General features: G+C 35.9%; 1 protein-coding gene across 1 annotated transcript; it reads left to right on the top strand.

Annotated features, from left to right (window-relative positions):
• The first annotated feature begins 8,904 nt into the window (after positions 1–8,904).
• On the top strand, positions 8,905–12,892 carry LOC124822859 (Tetratricopeptide repeat (TPR)-like superfamily protein). The gene is made up of 4 exons (XM_047294931.2): positions 8,905–9,678; positions 10,851–10,997; positions 11,158–11,238; positions 12,445–12,892. Exons 1-4 carry the CDS (start codon positions 9,025–9,027, stop codon positions 12,628–12,630), a joined length of 1,068 nt encoding a protein of 355 aa, XP_047150887.2. The 5' UTR covers positions 8,905–9,024; the 3' UTR covers positions 12,631–12,892.
• Positions 12,893–13,131: the final 239 nt, after the last annotated feature.

Genomic DNA, 13,131 nt, shown 5'->3' on the forward strand with positions numbered 1-13,131 from the left:
CTTGTGAACTCTCATGTATTTGAATTGATTCTTATTTATATATGCTTCTTTCATTAATTGTTAGGGTTATTCTTCTTTGCACAATGCTTGTTATGTTTAACTCATTCATGGCATGATCATTGATTTTCGTGATATGGACACATACGGGGAAACCTAGATTTGGAGAATTGCTCCCAAAAGCAGTATTGCCTAGACATAGGGATATGAGTTTTGGTTATCTTAAGCTTCTGTCCGTATGTAAAGCAGAATTAATTGCTAGGGAGACAAGACATTATAAACTAGTCGTTAAGGATAAGCTTTCTTCGCCGAGACATCGGGTTTTAAGTACTTTAGAAAGCGATATTAACATTAATGAAGAAGATGAATTCATATATGCATGAGAGGAAACTTGGTGAAATCTAAACCCCAACAGCATACTCATCTCATATTTTCAACATCCTTCATTCACCTTTGTGTTTTTCTTTCAGTTGGTCAAAATTGCATTCACGTTTACTTTTATAGCATTTACATTCAAAACCACTCAATTGTTATTCAAAAGTCTTAATTAGTTGGGTAATCACATAACTGTTTAGTACCGTGAGTCCTTTGGGAAACGATAATTGGTCTTACCCTTTTATTATTACTTTATACAATTCGGTACACTTACCGACATCTTAACACTAAGCAAAACTCACCAGACAGTGGACCAGTCTCTCGACTCACTCGCTTAGCCACCCCAATGTGCTGGTCGAATAGAATCATAGTGCTCCCAGACCTCAACTACTTGCTCAGCGACTCAACCTGCTGCGCGAATCACTAAACAGAGAGCTAACCTCTAAAACCACTCGCTGAGCGAGTGGAGTCGCTCAGCGAGTCTGCATAATCTGCAGGACCAAATTTGCAGAATTACGCAACCTATACCAAGTTTACCAATTCCAACTATTTTTCCCAACTTCTAACCCTCCTAGATTGTGTTATATACCTAAATATACTTAGCCAATGTTGTCCAAACACTTTTAACCTAATTCTAAACAAAGAAACTCAAAATCTTCCCCAAAAACTCTAAAAACCTCAACTTAGACACCCAAATTGAATTCTACCATTTGTGGCACAATTCCAAGCAACTTAGGGACTCTAACAAGTTCCAAATGACTTACCAAGACTGCCCAAACTGACTATTTGCACACAGAACCCCAAACTCAAGTTTTTACTACCTCACTTCCTCCAAATTGAGTTCTAACACAAGTAGAACTCTACTTCTTTACTAACACACTCTACTAACTCAATTCTTTAACATTCCAAATGTTAAATAAAACCCAATTTAGTTCATAAACAACCTCAATTCCACCAATTCAGTTCAACAACCCTATCTCACCCTTTTTACTATCTTAAACCTTCATTTTAGACCCAAACCACCAAACCAAGATTTACTATTCTATTATGACAGTCTAAGTTTTGGTACAATTCAGCTCAAGCACATCAACGACAACATCATGAACACATATATATCAGATTCCACACATGATCAACATCAATCAACATACAAAGCATGCATCCATCCAATTACTACTTATAAAATCACACTTTTCAATTTAAACAGCTTAATTATAATAACTATAAATTCATACAACATATTACAAAATTTCAATAAAGCTAACTAGCTTCCCTTACCTCTAGAAACCTCACATTGTTCTAAAACACCCCGACCGTGACTTGCACCTCAAGGAACCACTAAAAACACCTACAAATCACCGGATAGTGATAGAAGATAAATTTTAGAACCCAATTGGAGTCAGAAATTGAAGGAAAGAAACTCTTGATCTGTGCAAATAGAGTCATTTCGTAGGATCAAGAACCCTAAACGCTAGAGAAAAGGGTTAACCGCTTACCTGCTCGATTCGACCAATTGATCATTCAAATTAGTAGCCCTTAACGTTGTGATCGTCTAGGTACTTCCTGATCGTCAAATAGATGCTCCAAGCGTGAGAAAACTTAGAGAAATGTGAGAGAAAGGGAAGAGAACAATATTTTAGAGAGATAGAAAGTATTTAGATAATGAGATGAGCTTTAGAGTTTTCTATTTATATTATAAAATTATTTATAATAAAATACTCAATCTTATTATTTTAATACACCTATCTACTCTAATACTCCATTTTCAAGGTTCTTACATATATTGTCTTAACTTGTAAAACAAAATAGCTTTAAATGAATCTCAAGGTTATGCCACATCCTCTCTCGAGTCAATCACGCCTCCAGAACATCTATAACATTATTTTCTCATGTATAACACATTATACGATCAAAGTCGATAATTTCTTTCACAAATACAAACATGTATGGGGTAAGCTACCGATAAAATAATCATATCAAAGAGATGCGTACATACTTATTATATCAACCATAATTAAACACAGTAAGATACATATCTTCTGATTATACCAACCATAATCAAACACACAACAAGATACATACCTTTTGATTATATCAACCATAATCAAACACACAACAAGGTACATATCTTCTGATTATACCAACAATAACCAAACACACAACAAGATACATACCTTTTGATTATATCAACCATAATCAAACACCTCATACATAGTATTAATAACAATAGGATTCTTAATCCTCTAACATAAGCAATTCAATCATGAACAACACAATGAGCATCATAGTACCATAATACCATAATGGAAAGAGTTCATCTCACTCTTGTACCCTACCTCACTTATTGTAGTCGCTCCTACAGTCCACCTATAGCCTCCCCTATAGGACATATGTAGCCTTCCCAACAATTCATCTCCTTCTAATGCACACATGGCAAAAAGAAGCACATATCCGCAGCTATAACCAAGATTTACGAGGTACAAGAATATACTTATCTTTCACTCTCATGCTCATCAATCACATACTCAGGTACATCCCAACACTCACTCATGCCCCACTCTTAACCATAACTCAATTTGACCCTAAACATAACCACTAACCTCAATCCATGCTTATCATCATGTTCCACAGCTCCTCAGGCTTGGTTCATGTCCCTTCTTCATCAAATTCATCATTTTTCACCAAAATGCACTATCATAATCGATTATCACTTAAGATAATTGATTTTCTCACTGAAATTTACCCAAAAACATCACGCAGGAAGGTATAATCGATTATCATCCCAGATAATTGATTATCATCCCAGATAATCGATTATCATACCAGATAATCGATTAATCCCGAAACCACACTTAATACCAATGCACAAATAATCGATTATTGCCGAATCGAAACACTTCTTGGACATGATTCAAGCATTGAAGCATACATACATCAACCCTAGATCACGTGGAAACATAAATAACACATCATACATGCAGTCAAACATGACATACCCATGTAAACATATTCAAACACATATAATACATCACTTGAATAATCCAGATCCAATCATTGACATGTTATACCCAATAATAGGGTGCAAAAGAGTCTCCGATATAAGCACCTAATAGGGTTTTCAATCAACCAAACTAACTAAGCATAATGCTTACAAATGAGAACCAATAAAATGAAAATTCTTTAAAATAGAGTTGCCGATGCAAGGCTGTTTTCTCTTAAACTAGATTTCGAATTGACGATCCGAATGGTTAGAATGAAGAACCATACATCTGGAACCCACTATCCAAAAATTAGTTCCATCCAATGGTGAACGACTTAACAACGACGAAAACACTAGTGCAGATTTTATGAAATTCTTTAAAATAAAGTTGTTGATGCAAGGGGATCCTAAAATCAACCCGATCCAACGGTGAACAACTTCACGGTGATGAAAACACCAGTGCTAGTTTTATGTTATGCAGGAATCACTTCTTCTCTTCCTTTCTCTTTCACTTGTTTTCCCCCCTCTTCAATTGACTCTAATGTGTCATACTAATCTGACTCATCTCTATTAAAACAAAGTGAGACATAATGATTCACATTATTTTTCCTATTTTCCATGCAAATAAGGGAACCCAATAACCCAACACTTACAACATATATTTGCATGGAAACCCCCAAACATCATAATTTTGTTCTCCCTTAGAATCAAACCCTTTGTTGGGATAACCCAACAAAACATACATAATACATTCATAGGGAAAAGTCATAACAAATATTACATAAACCCTATGCCCATTTATACACAAACTCTTACCCAACAATAACCACAAATAATCCTAATCATATACACATGTATCAAAACAAGGATTACCAATCAAGATAATTAAGAACACATATAACATATAACCATAAAAAAAACAAAGGTAAGCTTCCCCATATCTTGGTCAATAATAAGGCTTTATCTACAATCCTAAAATAATACCAATCTTCCTTTACACTAAGAGTTTCTTGTTGCTCTCTTTCTTCTTGTCTCAAAATGTCAATCTCCTCTCTTCCTCTATTTTCTCTCTTTGATTTAGAGTTTCTAGGGTTTCTAAACACCAAACTATCTCTTAATTAATTTCTACACCAATTAAATAAAGGTAAAAGACCCTTTTTCCCCTAGACAAAAATATAAAAATAAGGAAATAATATAACAATTATGTTTTAACAAAAATATACACTCAACAACACTAATTTTCAAACAAAAATCTAAAGTCTCAAAACTACTTTAATTTTAAAATCCTTAATTTCCTTGAATTTACAAAATTTTTTTTGTCTTTTTTATTATATTTGTAGTTTTTATCACTAATATTTTTTATCATTTTCAATTTTTTTCAAAATATATTAACTTTATATATATATATATATATATATATATATATGTGTGTGTGTGTGTGTGTGTGTGTGTGTGTGTGTGTGTGTTGTACTTGATGTTATCATTTAATATAATAGGAATACATAATATAATTGAAATGCAGGCGCCTATCATTCGAAAAGTAAATAATGAGAGATTTTAGTCCATTAATGCTTTGTTCACTTAAGATGATTTGGGGGAGAGTGATTGAATGGATTTGAGGAGAAATTTTTTATTGTTTGTTTTGAGTAGATTTGGAGGTAATTGAGAGTAGATTTGGAAGTAAAGTTTGTGAGAATTAGTGTAGGATTTGATAGATGTGACAGATTTAAAATAATTGTTTAATTGGTAGAAATTAAAGATTACTAAAATGCCCCTAATTATTAAAGTAATATAAAATTATATTTGTTAATGTTATATTTAATTGTAAAAATGTTTATAAAGAGTAAAAAAATTAAAATAATTATTAAATACACAAAGCCTTATTCTCTTCTTCTTTGCCATACCCTAAACTTATATTCATATCAAATACACCTTTACTAAACTTCATTCTTCTATTTCCTACCAATAACACTCACGGCCTCCCTTTCTTCCTCAATCTTTATCTCTCCCGCACATACTTCTATGCAACCAACATCCACACACCATAACCATGCACACACCAACTCCCCTTACATGTTAATTTCCATCTCCCATATTTTCTCTAAATCAATGACCCAAAACACTCGACCCTTTTTCTTCTATTTTCTTTCTATACACTTTAATATTTACGTAACCTATAAACCCCTTTTTCCCATGTACTTTTCTTTCTCCCATTCACCATCCTGTTACACTTCCTCTGCAACCATTTGCTCCAATTCAATTCCCTTTCCTTATAACCCCTAACATGAGCCCTCTTCTTCCTTCCTCCCAACTACCCATTTTCTTCTACTAAATCTTAAAAAACCAGTTCTCCCTCATTTGATCCTTCATGCAAAACCCACACCCATCAACTCCACTGTTTCACTCTAACCCATTCTTTCCTTTGCTTCTAAAACTACTCTTTACCAAGCCCCATCCCCTTCCTTCTCTTTTATCTCTTGCTTTTCCCATAACACTAGTTATCTCTTGCTTTTCCCATAACACACTCCTATCGCCAGATGAAGCTTGATGGATTGCTCCATGGACCGATGCATGTCCTCAAAGTTCTTCACGCTCACAAAGCGCAACACCAACGATGTTGCAGATGCACATGAGCGAATGGACGAAGCATGGACCAACCATGGACGAAGCATGGAAGAAGGATGAAGCTTGCTGGAACCGAATAAGGCAGCCCTTAACCGAATCCAGGTCTACACCACGCTGAGCCAATAAGCTGGAACCGAAGCCAATTTGTGGCAGAATCGAATACACCCAACTTTCCTACTCTGCAGCGTAACCGAATACTCACACCCCATAACCGAATACACCCTTACATTCAATGTCTTCTCAGTAATGGAACCAAATACAACTTCTGGAACCGAATACACAACTTCATCTTCAAGCTTTGCTTCTCCATCTTCAACGCCTCCTCCTGCTTCAAGCTTTCCTTCCCCATCTTTAATGCATCTTAACGTTCTCATATGGCAGCAGCAACGTTCCAGGATCACTACACACCAGTCTTCATTCCAAGATCACCGCATAAGCCAGTAGCCAGGCACAATAACATACTCGTGATGTACGAAGCAATGTCTCAGATTAACTATGTGGATTATTATAGGGTTAAATATGTTTTTAGTCCCTCAACTATCAAGCAAATTTGTTTTTCGTCCCTATTTCAAACTTTGTACGCTTTGATCCCTCTCAATAAGGAAACCATAATTTTTGGTCCTCCAAAACAAACGGCGTTAAAAATCAGGTGAGATGGCTAACGTCTGGCCACGCTGAAAACTTAGAAACTCTCTCTCTCTGCAACATTTGATATTTTTCAATGCAAAGTCAGAATAGTGGTCACACACGAACGCCAACACACCTCCACTAACTCAGGCTATCGCCGACGACGTTTGTTGCCACCGGGGAAGCCATCGGAGTTTGCCTTCCTTTTCTTCTAAGCATTAGGGTTTCTTCCTTCTTTTTCAATCTCTGCAACGCTCATCAGGAACGATAAAGGCACCATCACAGTCCACTCCAACCAGATTCGTCGCCGGTGGCATATGAAGCCATCGGGGTGTCGTCAATGACAACGTCTCCTTCTTCGATCAATCCGCAGCGGCCGTCGCAGCTTCAAGCTTCAATCCCAAAACACAAAACAGTCAAATCTTCTGGTCAAGCTTTTCTCTCGCATCTCCCATCACCATGAACTTCACTGGCTTCAATTGGGTTGGTCTGGAGTGAAGAAGATACCTCGATGTGGGAAGGTTAAGATCCATATTAGAGGACAAAGTGTGTGCCATTTGTGAAGAGTGTCGTGTTCTTTCTGTTGAGACTGCAACACAGAAGAAAAATTAAGGTTATTAATCTAATGAATTGGTGGAATTGTGGCGTTTGAATGTGGAGAAGGAAGGTTTTTTGTGAAATATATATATATATATATAGAATAAAACTTTGAAGAAGGAGGTGTGGAGAATTCTGGAAAACACGACAACATGGGTGGGGTCATGAGAAAAATGAGCACTAAATCGGAGTATCATTTTGTTTTCAAGAATTTTCCAGAACCAGACATGTTACAGAGGATGGAACCTTTCAAGATTCCAACTTGTTGGATAAGCTTTTGACCATGTTTTCTGTAGAATGAGATCCCTTCGTGTTCCAAGTCCAAATCTTAATTGCAGATTTCTTATGTGTCTGGTTACACTCAATGAAGATAACTCCTGAGTCACTGTCTTAGCTGAGAAAAGTGCCCGAGACCAACAAACATGGCTTCTAATCCTGAAAAATCTAAGGAATGCATTAAAAATCAAGAAAATTGTCACAAATCTAAGTTAGCCAATCACAAAGCAAACAAATGAACCTGTTATGCAGAGATATAATGTAGAAAAGCTTAATATTACAATAGATCTTATCAATACGAGAATTTATTTATCAACATCATTTAAGTTTCAATTAATGTCTAAAATGAATCACTAAAACTTGACTAAAAATCAAAGCATTTCTCCCTCTCCCTGCTACTTATAAAGTCACGAAGTTCTGATACAAACTTTTGGAAGATTGTCAGTAAGGAAAATACAATCAGATAAGTTTTTTCCATAAATTGGAATAACTTATAGACATTGCACTGAAACCATAAAAGTTTCTCTAATCAAAGTCTAGAAGAAAACTATCATCTGCGTTAAGCTTCTTCATTCCTGCAACATCAACCAAGCTTCATCTCAGGCTTTGTGAGAACTAATCTATATCAGTATCAGTTTACAAATTACAGTAAATCCACCACTAAGACGTTATTATCATTATTGAAAAATCCACCCAATTATCAAACTTGTTAACTTGTAAAAATACAACCATGCTGGCCAGATTACTTGGTGTGGTGTGACGTGCCACAACGTCATTTTGGGATTGAAGCTGCGGCGGCCGATGCAGATCGAAGAAGGAGACGCCGACATTGGTGACACCTCAATGGCTCCATATGCCACCCGCGGCGAATCTGGTTGAAGTGGACCGTGATGGTGCCTCTATCGTTCCTGATGAGCAGAGATTGAAAAAGAAGGAAGAAACCTTAATTCTAGGAAGAAAAGGAAGGGAAAGTCCGGTGGCTTCCCCGACAGCAACAAACGTCGCCCGCGACAACCTGAATTAGTGGAGGTGTGTTGGCGTTCGTGTGTGACTACTGTTCTGAATTTGCATTGAAAAATATCTAACTTTTTATAGAGAGAGAGTTTCTAAGTTTCGAGCGTGACCAAACGTTAGCCACCTCACCTGATTTTTAACGCCGTTTGTTTTTTAGGATAAAAAATTATAATTTCCTTAAAGAGAGAGATCAAAGCGTACAAAGTTTGAAATAGAGATGAAAAACAAAATCACTTTATAATTGAAAAACTAAAAACATATTTAATCTATTATTATATAATAACCATGCCTGAAATTATCGAGCTAAGGAATTTAATATCAACCAATTTCTCACCTGAAATTATCACATGTACTAAGGGCAAAGATGACATTTGCCTTACAATCTGCAAATCATCTTCTATATGCGAGTTCACGGCAACCGGGCGTAAGAGTTTTTAGGAGGGGGAGGGATAAAAGACGACGAAGAGGTGTCCTTGGTCTCAAATTCCCACGACAACCGGTGAGTATCTTCCCGGCAATAACATCTATAAGAAATGGCTTCAACTTCAGTCACCACTTTCTCCATCTACTCCGAATCCCAATCAAAGTTCCGCAATTTCCTAGGCCACCCACTGATTCCTAACCGCAACAAACCCACATCAATTTCGGTTCCACCAGCCATGGTTCGCGCCACCCTTTTCTCGACAGTCACTTCCTCTCAAACCCCTTGCACACCCTGCTCGAATTTTTCACCGGGAAGAGCTTTATTCAAGTTCGTCTCAGAAAAGGTGGCATTTTTCCTCATTGGGTCGTTTCTGGTGTCGGGGGCCTTCAGCAAGAGAGCTGCTTTTGCAGAAGCATCGCCTTCTGTGAGTTCTGATGTTGTGTTGGAGGAGAAGATGAAGCCGGAAGAAGAGAAAAATGAGGAAGATGAAACCGATCAAGAGGAGGAAATGTGGGAGAAGGTTTTGGAGAAGGATCCGAAAAGTGTCGAGGCTCTCAAGGTGGTTTTGTATGGGAAAATTAAGAGAGGGAAGTCAAAGGAGGCTTTGAAGTTTGTGGAGGATTTAATTGCTGCGGAGCCGAAAGAGGTTGAGTGGAGGCTTTTGCTTGCACTTTGTTATGAGACAGTGGGGCAATTGAGTAAAGCTAAAAGATTGTTCAGGGAAATCTTGAAGAGAAGGCCTCTTCTACTCAGAGCTTTGCATGTAATGTCTTTCGCTGTTTCTTTTTGCTGTTAGAATTTTGAAAGTGTACTGTAAAGTTTGAATTTTGGTTCTGGTCAGAAAGGTGAGTGGATAGAAAGGTAGGCTTTGGTTTGGTTATTTGTATGCTCTCAGTAGGGGATTGGCAATTTTGAAAATGTGGTTCATTTAACTGCCAAAAGCTTTAGAACATAAACTGAGAAGAGGATTTGTTTGGTGATAGATTTATATGAAGAATATTAGTGGCAGTTATGATGGCTTCTAGTCAATTGTTTAAATAACTACTATAAGTATACTGTAATGTAACACTGATTTGGAAAGTGTGGCTGCAAGGATTTGTTTTGGGATGGATTCAAATTAGAGGAGAGGTGAGTGTTGCATAAACTTAAATGACGATTTGTGGTCAAGGCTGATCCTAAGTAGCTCCAACTCTCCTACTAAACAGAGAGAAGGTGAACGGAAAATAAGAATATGTTTTTGGGTATGGTAAATTATGCATTATTCTTCTTAGAACAACCGCTAAAACAAAATCAGTTTTGGAGAACACGTAACTCCCCATTTTCATTACCTCCTTTCCTCATTTTCATAACAATTGACTGTTTGATTGGAGACCTACTAGCATATTCATTACTTATGTATTGGCATGGTTCCACAGCCTACCAAGTTCCTTTCAATTATTGTGTTTAACTGTATTATTTTCAGTTTCTTATTAGGTTGCGTGCTGGTAATATTATTATTTGTACTATTTCTGTCAAAAATGTTAATTAGTCATTGTCCTGTAAACCTTGCTTCAACATCTTGTGTTTTCCTTGAAGTTCCGAGTTCTTGAAGAGAGCTTCCTGATATTATTTCTGTGCCATAAATAGTATTGAAGTGTTATTTTATTTTTTGTTGAATTTGGCCTTTTCCAATTTTGTTGTGAGCATTCTCTAGGCAGGATTTGATTTGGTTAGTTCCAAATTTATGCCAAGAGATATGTTGCATAGTTTAGATTTAGCTTTGAATGTGATACATTGGATTATTCTTTGCAACATTTTGTGGCTGCCTGCTATATCAAAACAAATATGGTTACGATATTCATATTTTGATCCCACATCATGTAATAAGATACCATGGCATTTTATTTGTTACGTTTTTCCATATATGAATGAGATGAGTGATACTATCATTTACAGGGTTTGGCTATGGCAATGCATAAAAACCATGAAGGTCCTGCTATATTTGAAATGCTAAATAAGGCTCAAGAGTTAGCTTCTCGTGAAAACAGAGTTACTGAGGAGAGAAACATAAGAATCTTAATTGCACAAATGCATGCTGTACAGGTGAACTGATGATCCATCAACTTAGGGTGGGATTCTTTCAAATTGGTCTATTACCAATCAAGTTTCCACTTTCTCTGCTTATCTGCTACTAATTCAGGATAAACCAAGCACAATATCTGTTAGAATTAATTTAACATGCGTAGCATTGTGTGCTTTGCAGGGTAATCTGGAGGAGGGCATAAAGAAATTGCAAGAATTGATTGACCAAAATCCTCGAGATTTTAGGCCTTATATTTGTCAGGTGAGTTTATCAGCTGGTTAATTATGAGTTGTGCATACAGTGGTACATTAGTTAATCTTTGAGAATCGTTCTGAACATATATGATAGTGCCAATGCTTTATAGACAAAATTGCTTTTTATCACAATATAGCCAAATTTTTGGTTCATTTGGTTTTATAACTTCAAAACTGGAAACATTTATGAGCTGAAGCACTATTATCTGATAAATAAAAAATAAATGACTTGGGTCAGAGTTTTAGCTCTGCCAGCTGGACAAAAAAATCATTAACATGGTCTCAAAGTTGGCTCAGTCGAATCCTTTGATCTCAATCAGAACTTAGTGAACCAGGTAAGAAAAGAAAAAAGAAGGGTAAAATTTGAAACCAAGAACAAAATGCTGACTAAATGGAAATATTTGACATTTTCTATTAAGTTCTATCGTTGTCCTCATGAAATACTTAGACGCAATTAGCAAAATCTAACATAGTCACAACTTTGACAAACAATAGAGACCGGTTTGTTTGTTTTCTTTTTTTTTTCATTTAGGAACCCAAAGAGTTATTTCATTAGGATTAAAACAAACAAAAAACTTTCTATTTGAGGGGACTAAATTCTTAATTCAATATCAATTTCATTTAAAAACTTCAGCGCACAAACACTGAGAGGAGAGGTTTTCAAGAGACTCAGCAAGTGTGTTCTGTGTTATCATATTCTGATTGTATGTAACAAAATTTCTAGGGTGTGAAGAGTAAGAAAACCTTGGTAGAATATTAAACAGTGAGGTATTTCTCCTATAGCTCGTGTTTTCGTCAAAAGAGGACTTAGTAGGACTCCTAAATTCTTATGCCTGTATCTTTAGAAAAATGGAATTAATCACCTGTGAATGATTTTACTTTAGAGTCCCCCCATCTTGTGACTTAATCTCCTATAGCTTCTCCTGTTTTTTCTGTGTTCAAGGAGCTGAAGATGCGCTAAGCTTCAAAATCTTGTTTCCTTTCAGTGTTCAAGGAGCAAACTTTTATTTCCATTTTCCATCCTGCACCTGTCTGGTTTTTTTAATATGTTTGTTATTTGTGTTAATGCAATTACTTTGCTAGTATACTTCTGGATGATAATTCACACTGAATGACTACTTTCTGTGGTCATAGAACCTAAAGGTAGAGACAGAAGTGATTATGATTGATTGCTTTCATGAAATGGCTAAATTGATTTTGAACAAAACTGCAGGGAATAATATACAGTCTCATGGGTAAAACTGAAGAAGCTGCACAGCAGTTTGAAACATATCAAAGTCTTGTGCCTGAAGAATTTCCTCAGAGGGGATTTCTGGATGATGTTGCCATAGCAGCAAAAAAAACATCCTTTGAAAAGTTTAATAGAGAATTTAGAAATCAATTTTCTTATCGGAAATAGACTTGCTGTCTTGGGAACTATCATCGCTGCAATTCAGTAGCAGGCCCTTGAGAAAGCTAAAAGTTAGACTACTTTCATGATGTATAGCACAGTTTTGTTTTTGTTTTTGTTTTTTCTGAGCTATATTATATTACATGGTTTGGTTAGGATTTTCTTGTTTTACTTTCCTTAGATCGTGTATTACAATCTTAAAATATGGTGCTCTATTTTAGCACAACCTTTTCGGCTCTCATGTGAATGTGTTAATTTTGTTGATGGTCCACACCTCTTTTCAAATGTTTTATCTTTCTACAGTATCTGATAAAACTTTTCTCAATACACTTTAATGCACTGAGATCTTGTATTATTATATTGTTATTTATAATTGTAACTGCTTAACATAAATAGCCAGGTGTTTTTATTTATTTTTTTAAATGTCAAAATTTGGTTATTAAATTTCTAAAATATTACAATCTAAAAATTAAATATAACAAACTCATTTTATGATTTCTATTTCCTTAC

This window comes from Vigna umbellata, chromosome 2 (assembly GCF_029865625.1).
Source record: "Vigna umbellata cultivar VRB3 chromosome 2, Vumbellata_1.0, whole genome shotgun sequence".
Lineage (NCBI taxonomy): Eukaryota > Viridiplantae > Streptophyta > Magnoliopsida > Fabales > Fabaceae > Vigna > Vigna umbellata.

What these genes read in the sequence shown, in the direction of transcription:
- LOC124822859 (XM_047294931.2), top strand. Translation starts at nt 9,025, where the DNA reads ATGGCTTCAACTTCAGTCACCACTTTCTCCATCTACTCCGAATCCCAA. An exon ending in CACAAATGCATGCTGTACAG is followed by an intron (nt 10,998 to 11,157) that starts GTGAACTGATGA and finishes TGTGCTTTGCAG; the next exon opens with GGTAATCTGGAGGAGGGCAT. An exon ending in TTAGGCCTTATATTTGTCAG is followed by an intron (nt 11,239 to 12,444) that starts GTGAGTTTATCA and finishes ACAAAACTGCAG; the next exon opens with GGAATAATATACAGTCTCAT.